This window comes from Pelobates fuscus, chromosome 12 (genome assembly GCF_036172605.1).
Source record: "Pelobates fuscus isolate aPelFus1 chromosome 12, aPelFus1.pri, whole genome shotgun sequence".
NCBI classification, from domain to species: Eukaryota; Metazoa; Chordata; class Amphibia; order Anura; family Pelobatidae; genus Pelobates; species Pelobates fuscus.
In genome coordinates this window covers 112,024,007-112,040,601 of record NC_086328.1, presented here as the reverse complement: position 1 = coordinate 112,040,601, position 16,595 = coordinate 112,024,007, and the positions used below count along the sequence as shown (strand labels likewise).

Below are 16,595 nucleotides of genomic sequence, written 5' to 3'. Positions count from 1 at the left end.
AAAGGAAAATCAAGGTTCTTCCACTTTTAAATGGTACATCTGATCTCTCAATATATAAAATTTTACAAAGAAGAGTTGAGAGGGTTTTTTTAATACAGCAATATATTCAGTTTATAGTATAAACTGTGCTGGAACAAATGAGGTTACACATACTGCACTATTTATCACTCTGTTGACTTCTCTTTCTGCCTATTTTAGATTTTTATAAAGTGAAAACAGAGCAAAAGCTTTCATTGTCAAAGGTTGATTAAATAACACTATAGAGCTGGTTTAATATTTAGTATGTGTTAGTTTAGATATATATGTCAAATCTGCCATCTCTATGACTTTGGACTGCGTGCTTCTGAAGCAGAGAAAACTCTTCACTTTACTGTCAAGGCAAACTCCGAAATCACTTCAAAAATGTCCAAACTCAGAAGAAAATCTTGGATATTTTTTTTTTAAATACTTCTTTCCAGTCTTCATATTTACATAAAGTCAACTGAAAATTGTGGGGAAACAAAAAAATATATATATTTTTACTGTATTTTATTATGTTTTGAGTTTGCACTTTTTTAAGCCAATAAATATTTGCCAGCTGAAATGAAAGCGATTTTATTGCTAGTGTAAATGAATACATATAGTGTGGAATTTTACATCGTGTTTTAAGTTTTTCAGGCAGGGCAAAGCTAAACGGTAATGGAACTTAAAGGAACACTGACCGCGTACCACCACTCCCAATGTAAATAGTTAAACCATTTTTAGAACAGTTTGAATTCTTACCTGAGGTGTGCTGGGCGCCTCTCTACACCTCCACTACAGGCTCCTCACTAGCCAGAAGATTTCTGTCTGTGCTAACCCTGCCAGTGCAGGACTTAATCTAATAATTATTTTGACACGTCTGAAAGGAAATGAAGGGAAAATGAGGAAAAAAAAACATCTCTATCGTTAGTATTTAAAGGATCGTTTCGCCAAAAACATAGACTGTCTGTCTGTTTTTAAACACTGTCCGACCAAAGGTGCGTGTATATGGCTAAAGGATTCTATTATATTGTGTATGGTTGTGTATGAGACCTATAAATGTGGGCTGTGTATGGGGGCTGCTTGTCGAATTGTGTGTTGATGATCTGTCACGTGTGTTTGGTGTGTATGAGTATGTGTGTTTATGCATGCATGTGGATAGTCCGTAGTATTGTGTGGGGACTGTTTCTATAATTTGTATAAGTGCAAGGCTTATTCTGCAGCTTTGTATTTATCTAGCAGTGTGGGTGACTTCCCTGGGGCCCAGTAGGGACCAGGCTGGCCAGGTATAGGTCAAGGACAGGAGCAGCAATAGCTGCTGCGGGCTGCTCTACTCCAGTAGGGGGGGGGGAGAGTTTGTTCTGCAGTGCTGGGATATAGAGATCTGAGAGCACTTCCTCTAAATGCTGCAATGAGTACTTTGAGGATTGGCATTCACCATCTGCAATGACCAGTCGGTTTGCACCAAGGACTCCTGATGGGCCATGCCTGTCTGGCTCTGGTAGCAGTGAGCGCCTTACAAAGGCACCCAGAGTGCCATGCATGGCACACATGCCGTAGGTTGCTGACACCTGCTCTAGAAAAAGGTGGATTCACTGCACCCCAAAAAATTTACCACCTTACCACGTTATCACGTTTTACATACAGGAAATATCTGCCACTTGTGTCTCTGACAAACACTATCCGTTTTTTTTTTTACCTAATTGTGACTTAACGAATAAAAAGTGAATTTCACATTTTAGGACCAAGGCGCAGATAACAAAGCTGAAATTTAAGTTTAAAATTTTAATATCCGACAATTCACACTGTTTTGAGAATAACCCAACTGGGCCAATAATTTCTCTTTATGGTTTCTGATTTATTTTTATTTTAATTCGTGTCAGTTTTCCAAATTCCAGATATCTGTAAAGTGTTCAAGCACTGACACATTGGGAATTTGGGGGTTTATTCTGTAAACTCTGAATTATATTGGCAAAGCTATGATTTATACAAACTCAGCTATTTTTGCAAAAATTCTAACGGCTTTCAATTATAAAAAAAAATAATAATATATAAATCGCACATAGAATAATAAGAGTATAAATGAATGGACACGCAGGATGTATATATATAACTCACAAAATGTAAGTGAATCTCAGGCCCATCATCCTTAGTCAGAAGTAGTCTTCAGAATAATATGTGGAAGATCTTCTTTTGTGCTTGTAAAATAAAGAAAACCAAGAGAGAGTGCAGATAATCTGGAAAATACAAAGAATTTATTACAAATTGCACTTACAAAGGTCCAAATAAAAACAGCATGTAATCCACTGCAGGGTGGAGATAAGAATACAGCAAGTAAGTCCACCAAGTGTAGTAATCCAACGCGTTTCGTTCAATATCAATCGGATATAGCCTATTAATAATGTCCAAGAGACACTTTGGGTTTTTCCCTTAACAAAGATGGCGGCCCAGCTCGCCCATTGGTCTCCGTGGTAACTGCAGCCCTGTATCTAGGGAAGTGACGTGTTAGCCAGGACCGGAAGTGAGTGCAGACAGCTGAGTTTCCGGCTGGGTTTGGTTCGGGAGTTTGCGGAGCTCGGACAGGCGATCCCGGATCGGGATATCACGCACCATGGCGGTGTCCGAGGCCCAGCTCAAGAAAATGCTGAGCAAGGTGAGGGATTGAGGGGGCTCTGTACCCCAAAACCCGGAAGGGACCCTGACATGGCATTTATTCTGACCCTCCCACCTGCCCCTCTGTTTACCAAACATTACATTTACTGCCCCTCTTACACCCAAAGCAGGGGTAACCCTGATATTACATTTACTGACCCCACCCCCAGCACTGCCCCTCTTACACCCAAAGCAGGGGTAACCCTGATATTACATTTACTGACCCCCACCCCCAGCACTGCCCCTCTTACACCCAAACCAAGGGGTGACCCTGATATATTTACTGACCCCCACCCCCAGCACTGCCCCTCTTACACCCAAACCAAGGGGTGACCCTGATATATTTACTGACCCCCAGCACTGCCACTCTTACACCCAAAGCAAGGGTAACCCTGTTATTATATCTACTGACCCCCCAGCACTGCCCCTCTTACACCCAAACCAAGGGGTGACCCTGATATATTTACTGACCCCCACCCCCAGAACTGTCCTCTTACCCCCAAACCTGGGGCAACCCTGATATTACATTTACTGCCCCCCACCCCCAGAACTGCCCCTCTTACCCCCAAATCAAGGGTAACCCTGGCATTACATTTACTGTCCCCCACCCCAAAACTGACCCTCTTACCCCCAAACCAAGGGATGACCCTGATATTACATTTACTGACCCCCACCCCCAGAACTGCCCCTCTTACCCCCAAATCAAGGGTAACCCTGGCATTACATTTACTGTCCCCCACCCCAAAACTGACCCTCTTACCCCCAAACCAAGGGATGACCCTGACATTACATTTACTGAACCCCACCCCCAGAACTGCCCCTCTTACCCCCAAACCAAGGGTAACCCTAATATTATATTTACTAAGCCCCCCAGAACTGCCCCTCTGTTTACCAAACCAAGGGTAACCCTGGCATTACATTTACTGTCCCCCACCCCAAAACTGCCCCTCTTACCCCCAAACCAAGGGGTGACCCTGGCCTTACATTTACTGACACCAACCCCCAGAACTGCCCTTCTTACCCCCAAACCGAGGGTAACCCTGACATTACATTTACTAAGCCCTTCCTTATCTGCCCCTCTTACCCCCAAACCGGGGTCAACCCTGACATTACATTTACTGAGCCCTTGCTTAACTGCCCCCTTAGCCCTGAACCGAGCATAACCCTGATGTTACACTGTTTGTACCCCATAACTGCTCATTTATCCCCAAGCCGGGGGCAACCCTGACATTATTTACTGAACCCTTCCTTAACTGCCCCCTTACCCATAACCCGAGGATAGCCCTGATGTTACACTTACTGCCCCTCTTGTGCCCAAACCAGGAGTAACATTGACATTACACTTACTGAACCCATTAACTGCCCCTCATCCCCAAACCGGGGGTAGCATTACCATTACATTTACTGAACCCCTTAACTGCCAATGTACTCCCAAACTGGGGGCATCCCCAACATTACATTAACTGAACCCCACCCACCTTAACTTCTCCTCTCATCCCCAAACCAGGGATAACCCTAGTATTACTGAACCCCTGTAACTGCCCCTCTTACCCCCAAACCGTTGGTAACCCTGCCATTGCATTTACTAACCCCAACCCCCTTAATTAAGGGGCAAGCCTGACATTACATTTGCTCCTTCCAATTCACTTACCCTCTTGTAGTCAAACCAGGGAAACCCTAAAATTTTATTTATTTCCCCACCTAAGCGACCACTGTCTCTTAAAAAAATAAAAATAAACTTTAGTATATATACCCCCGAATATGCATGTAATTTGTTTTGAATGTGGTCTTTGGGGGTATGAAAAATCTTGGCTTGTAAAAGCTGCAGATCTAGTATTTGAAACCACGGCAAGCCTTCAAATTCTTCCCTGGCAAATACTTACCGGTAATATGGCTTGTTAAGCAGACTTCTCAAAGCAGCTCAATGAAAAGTCTTTGCTGGACATCTAGCCCATTGTGTAGAAGAAACTAGTTTGAGACTTGATAAATCCTTATTTAATTAGACCCTTTTTCATTGGGGTATACCTAAAAATAGCAAGCAAAAATTAAGTTCTCTTGTCTGCAATCTTTGCAAACCCTCCCCTTGTAACCCAGCCCAGACTTTCTGTGGCTGTCCACTTGCAGACTTCCCAATGCAGCTCAATGACAAATTTTTGCAAGGCAAAATATTAAATATTTAGATACTCACTCCCCTTAGCAGTTGCCTCTTGCTTTCCTTTTAATGGTCACTCATTGCCTCTGCCGTCCCACAGCTGTGTCTCGTGTCTGCCACTGTTCCCCCGCCATGTCTTCTGTATGCCTCTGTTCACCTTCCTCTCAGCAGTTGTGTCCCCCCTTTTACTTGTTCTTCCTCCCACAATTAACTGGAGTCCCCCGCCTTGTCTCGTATTCTCCTCTATTAGAACTCCTTCCATTAGCTGTCTTTTTTTTTTTTTTTTTTTTTACCATTTCGTAACTACATTTTAATTTTCCGATTTTGTTCAGGCTAAATGCCGTTCTGCTCTCACTGCTTTTGTTTATTAGTAAGACTTCTGGCCAGTTACCTTTCAAGTTTAGCTGTTGTACTAACAGGAAATACGCACACTGTACTCACCTGACACCATTTAAATGCTCAAGGATAACTATTTAGTCACATTATTGTGACTCACATTCAGTGGCCACAGCCCACAGTTATCATCACGGGACTAGGATTTAACTCTTAAAAGAGAAAAAGTGTAATTAATAAAAACTATTTGTTATCTTTGAGACTTTTTATTTACTCTCATTACTCTAAAAAAAAAAAAAAAGAATTTTCTTGGATAATTTTTTGCCTTCATTTTCCAGTTCTTGCTTTGGATGCAGCAGTTTAAATGTAACAACTGCATTTTAGGAAGACTCTGGGATCTGACTACTAGCTCTGACTTGTGCTGATTTGAGCACCAACTTGCAAACTTTAGGTTAGATAGGTTAGTTGGAAACAGGACAATTTTCTTTAGCAGAATTTTCTTCTTTTTCCAACTTTCTATTGATTTAAACTCTGTAAGTTGGTTCTTAAATTTCAATGACTTGCTGTTTGGTGAACAGATCCCAAATATTTTCTACCATTTCCTAAGTCTTAGTTGTCAATGACAGTAGCCAACTCTCCCATGTGATGAAACATGTAATGGTCACTCACTGACTTATACATTTACATTTTTAAAGGGCTGTTCTGCAATAATGGATACACTCTTATTTTATTCTTTAGGTTTTTTTTTTTATATTTGTAAAACCTTTCTTCATAAACAATGAAAGCACCTGTACTATAACAAAGACCAAAAAAGGAATTTCTTTGTGACTGCATCCTTCAATACCTACTGTGGTGTAATTGAACATATTTCTATTCAATGTTTGTCATGAAGAAGTCCCTCAAAGATTTAAAGGGTAAACAATTAAACACAATTAAGCAATCATTTGAAGGGTTTAGAAGTATACACTTTTTAATGTCCGTTTAGTGTGACACCTTAATAGCAGTTAGAACCTGTTCTGTGGCTTTATAAAAGCAGCCCCTGGAATGTTGTAATTGAGTCACCTGTTCAAGTTTTACGTCATGAGCAAATAGGAAGCATGCTGGTCATCCAAAGGACTAGGTTTTTGTTTTTTTTGTGTGTGCTATAATTGATTCATGTTTACCATAGTAATAATTTTATTTTATCCACTTTCAGTACAAATACAGAGACTTATCAACACGTGAAATTTTACATGTCACAGGTCTTTACAGAGATCTCAAACCTCTCATGGATTCTTATGGTAAGTTTGTAATCCAGATGGTTTTTGTTTTTTGTTTTATTTGGAACACTCCAACAATTGGCCAGGAAAGTTTCCTTTCTTTGTCTCCTTGAGCAAGAAATCCATGTGGAGGTGAGGGCTTCTCAAAGAGAAACATTTTCTATGAGATCATCATTAGTAATGGTTTTTCAGACACGAAATGCATCTGTAGCAAAGAGGACCCTCTCACCGCTTTGTCTGCAGTACAGTGTGAGCTAAAACTTTTAGGATACAATTTAGATTAAAGATTATACCTTTTTGGCTAATCAGGTAAACTTAAGGAGCAATTTGTAAATTAAGGGTGACTTGATCCAATTAATAGAGCACACCAGTGTCAACTGTTTACCTTCCGGTGACCGGTTATAGGAGCCAGAATGCAGTGCAGATGGGTGTCCAGGGACTAACTTAAAAAACTGTTTAACAACAATTTGTAGGACAGCTGCTGGGGACTTCAGCCCCAAGAATAACTACATTGAGATTGAGATGTATTAAGGATAGATTGTTCCTTTTAATACTATGTCAATAATTTGTCACTGGCAAAATAAATAAATTAAGAGCTACCAATCCTTAAAAAAAAAAAAATCATTTTTTTAAAAATAGGTTATTTTCCTCCTATAGGATCTCTTAAAGGAGCACTATAGGGTCAGGAACACAAACATGTATTCCTGACCCTATAGTGTTAAAACCACCATTTGTCCCCCTTTGCCTCCTCCATAAAGATAGTAAAATCTTATTTGTATTCAAGTCTAAAGCTGCTGCCTCTGCCTGTGAACTTCCTCTGACTTCTGCCTGTGAACTTCCTCTGACTTCTGCCTGTGAACTTCCTCTGAAGTGGTGGTCTGATCCAATCACAATACTTCCCCATAAGATTGGCTGAGACTGACAATGAGGCAGATCAGGGGCAGAGCTAGCATGATTCTAACACAGCCCTGGCCAATCAGCATCTCCTCATAGAGATGAATTGAATCAATGAATTCCTACAAGGAAAGTTCAGTATCTGCAAACACTGAATGTTTGGATGCATTTTAGGCAGCCATGACCCAGGAAGGATCTCTAACAGCCATCTGAGGAGTGGCTAGTGAAGTTATCACTAGGCTGTAGTGTAAGCACTGCATTTTATCTGAAAAGACAGTGTTTACAGCAAGAAGCCTGAAGGTAATGATTCTACTCACCAGAACAAATTCAATAAGCTGTAGTTGTTCTGGTGACTATAGTGTCCCTTTAAAGTTGCCCCAAATCCTGTGCTTGCCTTTCTGACTATTATAATAAATTGAATATTGTGTATTTAGAGGCTCTAAAAGCCTGAAACTCACACCTATATCTATACCATTAAAATGCAACAAGAAAATAAAGTAAAAAGAAGAAAATATACACTACTAAGAAGACTGACAGTCGTCCAGTCATGTTGTTATTTTACAGGAAGTGTTCAAACAGAGCATGATGGGGTACAGGAGACACTCGCCATACCATACTGCCTGCCATTTGCAATTTGAGTTTAAATTCTGTGCAAATCCTGGTTTGATTAACCTTTTTTCTGTTAATAAAATCTGCTTGTGGCAGATTAATTTTTGTTTTTTACTTGTATTCAAGTCTAAAGCGGCTGCCTCTGCCTGTGAACTTCCTCTGACCTCTGCCTGTGAACTTCCTCTGAAGTGGTGGCCTGATCCAATCACAGTGCTTCCCCATAGGATTGGCTGAGACTGACAATGAGGCAGATCAGGGGCAGAGCCAGCACAATTCAAAACAGCCCTGGCCAATCAGCATCTCCTCATAGAGATGAATTGAATCAATGAATTCCTATTTTTGTAATAGTTTGATATAAATTTTACCTGATTACCGTGTTATTAAAAAAAAAAAAAAAAAAAATTCTTTTGACAATTATAAATTAGTCCGTATGGTTCATCATGGCATATCATATAGCTTGACAGGGTTTGTTAAATTTAGGATTATTAAATTGGTAAACCTTTTATTCTTGGCGTTTAGTTCCCAATATTTGTATGTTCTGTTCATCATTCTTTCAAAAAATTCTGATGCAGTCTGTTCATTTATTTAAAAAAAAATAATTAAAAAAAAAAAAAGCACTTTTGGTTTTGATTCTCAACTTCGTACAGATTAACCACATGGTGTGTCTTCTTCACAGTATTCAATGACGGTTCCTCGAGGGAGCTGCTGAACCTCACAGGGACTATTCCTGTACCTTACAAGGGTAAGTCAATCTTTAATTCCTGTGCTGTGCAGCATAACAAATCCATGTGAAAAATGAGCAAGCTGTGCAGGTTACTAAAAAGAATGAGTCGGGTATTGGGAGTGTCCTGCATATAAATAGTGTGATATTTAGATGTGGAAAAAAGTGGAGTGGTTGGTCAGGAGTCTGGATCCTGCATACGGGTGCGATCAATACAGTCAGGTTGTATGATGCTCCTATAGGAGCCTTGATAGCAAACTAGCAAGACCGATAGTGCACCCAGTGACATACTAAAGAATGGGCTCTTTATTCTAAGTGGCTTAGGATCATGATATCCTACAGGGAAGAAAAGAGTAAAGTTCAACTAAATTTCCAGTTTGAAAGAATAAACATAACTGTTTTTTTGTTTGTTTTTCCTCATTCCAGGTAACACATACAATATCCCAATATGTCTCTGGCTACTTGACACTTACCCTTTCAATCCCCCAATCTGTTTTGTTAAACCAACCAGTACAATGACCATTAAAACAGGGAAACATGTTGATGCAAATGGCAAGATTTACCTCCCTTACCTACATGAATGGAAACACGTAAGTGGTTTTGTTTTCTTTTCTTCGCAGACAATCAGATCCTCATGGAGGATGAAACTGCTCCTAATGCATTTACTGTTTAGAAAGCTTTCTTCTTTTTATCACCTCCTTTCTGTTATGTTTCTTTTAAAGAACTTTAATCTATCTTCTTGAATTGTACGTGACTGCATGTCGTTTCTCCAGATTCATCAGCGTTTTATTATTCTACCCACCTAGTCCGTAAAAAGTAATGCACTATATTATGGTGCCATTCATGTGCTTTAAGAGGCAAATCAATTAACTCATCACAACAACTCCTTAAGGGTTCCTACGCTGATTAATCAACTGATTTCCTTCCTGCATCATATGAATTCTGCATGCATAGGGCTGTACTTTTTGGCACCACCGGGTATCATGAAGAAATTATATGTCCAAGAAAACACAGTACGTCTGGCAACCCATCCTGTGAATAACATGAGGGAACCTGCTCTATTATTGATAATGGTTTTATCTTGATTTTAGCATATATATGAGTGTTTGTTTGTGGGCACTCATTTGTGTGCTTGCTCGGATTGAAATTTAGCATGTTTCAATATTGCGAGGGCAGCTGTGTATTGGGCATAGTTGGATGGTTCCTAACAATGTGGTGGAGTTTGGCTGTACACACCGCCCATGACTCCAAACAGGAAACAAACTTTATCCAAGTGTTACTGTTAATCTATACATTTGATGGCAGTTCTGCAAGCGCATTGCGTTATAAACACAGCTGCCAGCCTTGGTATTCCTCATACACCTGATCTGCTCACAGCAGCAGAAACTGTGGCACTATAGGAATGTACAAACAAAGAAAGAGTTGGAGGATGCAATCGTATACGATATGGGAATAGTGACATACTAGTATAGGTGAAATATTACCCACTCAATCATATTTATCAGTATTGTTTCAGACAATGTGTGATATTAGTGAGTCAGCCCTAATAAATTCTAAGTATAGAGACGTGATAAGATAATCACACTTAATACTAGCATGAAGATATTGAGGTTTCTTAGACTTTTAACCAGTCTATCTGTGTTATTTGGTATAAATGCAGAAATGTGGTAAACTACCTAGCTACAATTATGAGTGTATTCATAATGTTGCAACAATTGTTAGAAAGCTTGGTAATTTATACAGTATCACTGGGGGGGATTAAGGAATAAATAAATATAACCGGGATCAGAAAGGGAATTTTAATGGTATAGCTTTCCCTACTGTGCCTTTGTGGGCACCCCTTAGTCCCGAAAAAAATGAACCGTGTCCTGATAGAGGGATTAGTGAACCTCCCCCCAACCTCGGTACTGTGTCACTAAGCGACACTGCCATGCGATAATGTAAATGGCCGTTAAAATCTGAAAGAGACATGATGTAATACTCATATAACTACAAAATGATCTCTGTAGCTAGTAGTGCTTCGTTGGTTCGAACGCTCGTGAAAGCAGGAGCCCCTGACTTGCGTTTCGCTTGTTTAGCTCATCAGAGGGGATCCGGACACAGGATAATGCCGGTATAAAAGGGAGAATTGCCTAGATCTGATTGGATCATCGATATTTGAATGCACCAATCATTTGGCAGTGTGCCGATTTGTATGATTATCAGTAATGACTGGGGAGGAGGAGATAATCAAAACACAAAAGGGGAAACATAGCGGATCAAACATTTAATAAAGAATTAAAGATGGATAGTTAGAAAGTATATAGCTATAAAATACATAGATATATAAGTATGGCGAACTAACCAAATTAAATATAAATACACTATAAGTTTCTATGGGATGGTTAGTGTGTGTATATATATATATATATATATATATATATATATCCACTTATTTATTTATTTATTTATTTATTATTGCCATTTATATAGCGCCAACAGATTCCGTAGCGCTTATGATTACATCAGTACTTAAAGGTAAAGCTTATATCTATGGCAAGTGAGTACTTTGAACATACATAGGATGTAGCTGTATTATTAACTCATGATAGTGAGGTGTGATATTCTTGAACATGATCTGAATAGTAAAGAACGAACTCGGTATCATGCAAACGATAACAATGAATTTAATTTGGCTAAGATTGTCAAAATGTACGAATACCATAGGGAGAGGAAAAGATGGTCATAATTTCCCTAGGTGATTTGTCTGATTGTTGGCTAAAATAGCGAGTTGGATAATACGTTTTATAGTAAAGTGTCTGTTATGATTATGGCAACAGTACAAAAAGTGGTTTTGGATATACAATGTGTGTACTAGATTAGCTATATAGATCCTATGTAGCTATTTATTTAGATGGAGATAATAACAGATGCTGTACAGTAGCCTGGAGGTTTAAGCATATGGTCACTTATGGCAGACGTTGAGTGACTTCTATATAGTCCATATTATGCTTTCAATTGAATTAAATTTGGCTAAGATTGACGTAACGAATACCACAGGGAGAGACGGACAATCATAATCTCCTCAAGTGATTAGTCCGATCGTGATCTAAATAGCAAATCAGTATTTAATAGGTACAGATGTTAACTATATATAAGGCAATAGATGATGAGCAGGGTTTCCTGTGATGTGTGGAACAATATATTTTGGTGTAATGAGATACTGGGAAAATTCAGGGGCAAGGTTATGGCATATATGAAAGGATTATGACATTGTAGAGACCTGTAGCATATATGGAAAAGCACAAAAATATAATGGACAAAAGATTCTGATGGCTATTTCTAGTTTACTTCTAAATTGTGAGACTTTGGTTTCTCACATCCAGTGGATGATAAGCCTGACTTTAAAGCTAAATCTTATTTTGTTCTGTGTGATTCGCTCATAGAATAATTCTCTGTGCCTATTGTGCAGTTTATTCTTTGCTTGGGCCACATATCCGTTGACATGCTCAGTGTTTGCTTCTAAATCAGTCTGGCAGCACAAATGTCCTGAATCAGAACCTGCTAGAGCCGCATGGAAATAGAATCGTAAAAAAGCAGTTTCGTTAAACAAGGCACTGACCCAATGCTCTAACTTTTTACAGCCTCCATCCGACTTATTGGGACTCATCCAGATACTAATTGTTGTTTTTGGAGAGGAGCCTCCAGTTTTCTCTCGATCCGCTCCACCTGCTCAGTTCCCTATGTATCCAGCAACTGGACCCCCAAACAGTGAGTGAATACTTTCTCTGTAACTTGATTTCCATTACCTGGTGCTGAATATTGGCAGACTGCTGCTGGTGGTTATAATTTATTATTATTTATAGTGCTAACCCGTTCTGCTGTATAGCGAGTGAGAAAGCAAGTCATTTAAACAGATCAAAATGGATATATAGGATGAAATGCTAGTTGACAGTATTACTATTTGTAGAGCGCCAACATATTCTGTGGTGTTGAACTATGGGTTTATAAAACATATCAAATAAATTGTGACAAACATATCAAATAAACGGTGACAAATCGTGAGGAAGTCCCAACTCAAGCGAGTTAGAAATCTAGGCGAAGTGAAATTTAAGAAAACAAAAGGTGCACCACAAAGTACCCAGGGGGATTTGGTAATGCCACGGGTGCAGTCTATCTAAACAAATGTAAACAAACAAACTAAAATGTGTAAATTATGTAGTAAAAAGACAAAACCTATATTTGGTATAGATTCTGTGTAAAGAGAAAGTAATGAGAGAGCCCTTCAATTTACAGTGCTGCTTTATTGGGGAGCAGTAAGGCCTGATGTAGAACGGGTGTAATTTAATGCTAGGCAATGTTCACACTGCATTTGATTGTCTAGAAACAGGGAGGCTGAATGCAAGAAAATATTCACACTTTGTATGAGGATATACAAATATTGTGATTTAGTCATATCATATAGCATTGCGGTGTTTAAAGGACCACTATAGTGCCAGGAAAACATACCCGCCGGGCTGGATGCAGAGTAAAGGGTTAAAACTTACCTTTATTCCAGCGCCGGGCGGGGAGCTTTCCTCCTCCTCTCCGCCTTCGATCCTCCCTTTCGGCTGAATGCGCATGCGCGGCAAGAGCTGCGCGCGCATTCAGCCGGTCTCATAGGAAAGCATTTACAATGCTTTCCTATGGACGCTTGCGTGCTCTCACTGTGATTTTCACAGTGAGAATCACGCAAGCGCCTCTAGCGGCTGTCTGTGAGACAGCCACTAGAGGATTTGGAGGCTGGATTAACCCTAATATAAACATAGCAGTTTCTCTAACTTACAGTACTGTCCAGGATCTAGTCGGTAAATGCTATCAATACTACTCACTGCCCCTAAGGATGTTCTAAAGCTTTATGGAAATTGTATTTCTGCAACAACTGAAGTTCTACCATTTGGCGGCGCTTGCTTCATACAGGTAATTATTCACAAAGGGTGATTGTTATCATTATTTGGATATACACAGAGTTTATGAAAGCTGCTATGTCACCATTTGGGGAGAGTCTTTTCAAAATATGTAAAGATCCCCAAAGGTGAGATTGCTTTGAAGGTGTCCCCAGCTGATTCCTCCATTTTTAATTTTTCAGCTCCTAGTTATTAATCTGCTGGGAGCCATGTCAGTGTTGTATTCCCACACATGCGCAAGAGTATATCACTGATGCCTATAAAAATGCCACAAGATCTTGTTATCCTCCATGGAGCTAATTCTGTTGGACTACAAAATGTTATATCTCTTGTCAACGTCAGGCATTATTGTAAGACTATGCCTTCTATGACAAAATAGCCCTTCTTTGTCATATTACATCGTTTGACTGTGTGAGTATTTCATAAAGATTCTACCTGAATTACATGTGAAAAACTCAATATCTAAGATTGCATGACAGAGCGGCTTTAATATGTGGAGAAAATGTGGTCTTGCTATTAATGTGAGTAAGAGATAAGTCAGTAAAAATATCCAAATGATTGTCATCCTGGTGTGATCAGTATCTTTCCAGTTTTAAGTCATGTGGTATCTTTGCTAGGAGCATCGAAGATTAAGCAGCCTCCCAGACTAGATGCAGGCTGTGATTCTCCAGGGCAGCCTGGCATCTTTACAGAGCCCCTGGCTGCCCAGGCCCTGGACTGTTCCCCAGAGAGCAAGGTAGGGAGAGATGCAGAGAAGATATCGACCAATTTTTACTGCTGCAGGACTATTCCAGTACAGAGGGGGGATCTTCTCGACAGACACCAGAAGAATCTGAAATTCTTCAAAGGCATCTGAATGAAATGGCCATCCTGCACAGGCATGAATACTGCAGCCTTCTGCTGGCCATAAATAATATTGGATTGGAGCAGGAGAGGCAGCATGAGGAGACCATTACCCTGCTCCAGGCATCCTTCTCCAACCTTATAGATGTAGTCAAGGACGGATTTCAGCAGCTGCAAGCCTCCCTTTCAGCAAACCCTGGCACCTCAGGAAGCCAATCCATGAATTCCAAAGAGTCGACTCCGTAGCCACTGCATTCCACTAGTGACGTGGGAAATGACAAAACAGTCTGTGGCCAGGATCAGCAGAAAGTGCCACAATTCCTTATTTCTATTCTGGCCTGTTACAATTAGCACTCAAGCTTAATGCTGTTACCTGCATTATTTTTTTTATTTTTTTTTTATACTTTTATTTCTACTTATTTTTGTGTCGCAGTTCTTCTTGGTGAGAGTGTGACATGTGGTCACATTTGGCAATTAGTTAACCAGAGAACTGTTGTTTTGGGAATGTTTTTAACAATAAAGATCTTGTTAAAGACAATCTTCTCCCTGTTCATAGTTGTTTTTTAGCATCCATTGGCTCAGGTCATTATTTGTAAAATACAAACGTGTGTGTACACAACCTATAAGTACAAATAAGGGGTATTCATTAAACTCCAAATTGTAGGAAAGTAAAATAAAGAAAAAAAAATAGATTTGCAGAAACTCTCCAATTGGCTATAAGTACAGCTTGCCTATTTTAGCCTCACATAAAAGGGTGCAGTATTCAACGTATGAAAATAATATAAATAAAAACAATACGTTACAATGTTAAAAGAAGATGTCAACCCTTGTTCACTGTATATCCATTATCCTCCAGGACTTATTTGGACTGTCCAGTGGCATCCTATATAAAGCAAAAAGGTTCTTGAGATTTCTGGACAAATAGCCAAAATGAATGAATCCCTTACCAAATCATCTCTAATGTTGCTGTGAAAGGTCCAGCAAACGTCATGTAAATTTTGCCCAACTTATGTTTTACCATTGTCTTGATGAAAAAGGGAATGTGTAGGTTATAACATATGTATGTTTGTGCCTATTTTTTACTTGAACTTTACAATTTATAAGTGCATTTCATTTTTAAAATTAAATTTCTGACTACAATCCACGTTTGGCAGGGCAAAAAAAAAGAAATATATCAAATACGTCTCACAGAGAGGTACGGTGGACACAGGAATGTAACGTAAATATAACGTATTAAGAATACATAAATAACAGTTTAGTAAATATACAGCAAACACATCTGAAAGTCATTAAGACATAAAATAATAGTTTACAAACTTTATGAGGGAAAACAAAAAATACAATATAGTTGTATAGTATATAGTAAAGGGTCCCAAAACAGTGCTTCTCTGATGCTACCCAAAGAGGTCTAGGCTTCAAATAATATATGGCACCAACGTATTCCGCAGCACTGCACAATATAGGGAATACATATAAATAATAAACACGTACCGATACGAAAGGAAAAGAAGGCACTGCCTCTGGGCTTACAGATTACGAATACAGTGCTTTTATACAAAGGACTTGGCAAGATAAATTGTGAGCTTACAATTTCAAGGTAATAATGGGGAGTTGACACATAAGGTTGCAGGCTGTATTTGAAGTAATGGGCAGACATCAGGGGGAATATGCAAATATAGTATTGATAGTGAAATAAATAAGGGACACTATAGTCATCAAAGCAACTTTAGCTTAATGAACCAGTTTTATTAAAAGATTGTGATGTCTCGCTAAATTTTCTGCCATTTAGCAGTTGAATCACTTTTGTTTCTGTCCATGCAGCCCTTGCCTCGCGTCCCCTGGCTGTGACTGACACAACTTGCATAAAAAAAAAAAAAAAAAAACACTTTCCCACATATGTTAACTACGTTGGTATCCCCTGCTCTGTAACCTGAACTTTATTCACACACAGGAGTTTCTTCTAGACAGTAAGCTCGTTTGAGCAGGGTCCTCCTCAACCTATTGTTTCTGTAAGTTTTTGTCTCATTTATTGTTAAATCTCCCCTTCTGATAATTTAAAGAGCTACGGAATATGCTGGCGCTGTATAAATACCAATAATAATAATTGTGCAAGTTCTATTATGCTTTTAACATATAGTATAGAAAGTGATATATAAACGCGCTTCCCTGTATTAAGTCTCTGGGGAAGTGAATGGAGGCTGAGAGGA

At 39.3% G+C, this 16,595-nt stretch overlaps 1 protein-coding gene across 1 annotated transcript in view; it reads left to right on the top strand.

Moving 5' to 3' along the window:
* Nucleotides 1-2,521: 2,521 nt before the first annotated feature.
* TSG101 (tumor susceptibility 101) overlaps nt 2,522-16,595 on the top strand; it is a 29,522-nt gene continuing 15,448 nt past the window's right edge. Inside the window, exons 1-5 of the mRNA XM_063438659.1 lie at nt 2,522-2,653; nt 6,333-6,417; nt 8,576-8,641; nt 9,047-9,210; nt 12,244-12,370. Of these exons, the coding sequence (XP_063294729.1) occupies nt 2,612-2,653; nt 6,333-6,417; nt 8,576-8,641; nt 9,047-9,210; nt 12,244-12,370 (484 nt within the window). The 5' untranslated portion in view covers nt 2,522-2,611. The remainder of the gene's footprint in view (nt 2,654-6,332; nt 6,418-8,575; nt 8,642-9,046; nt 9,211-12,243; nt 12,371-16,595) is intronic.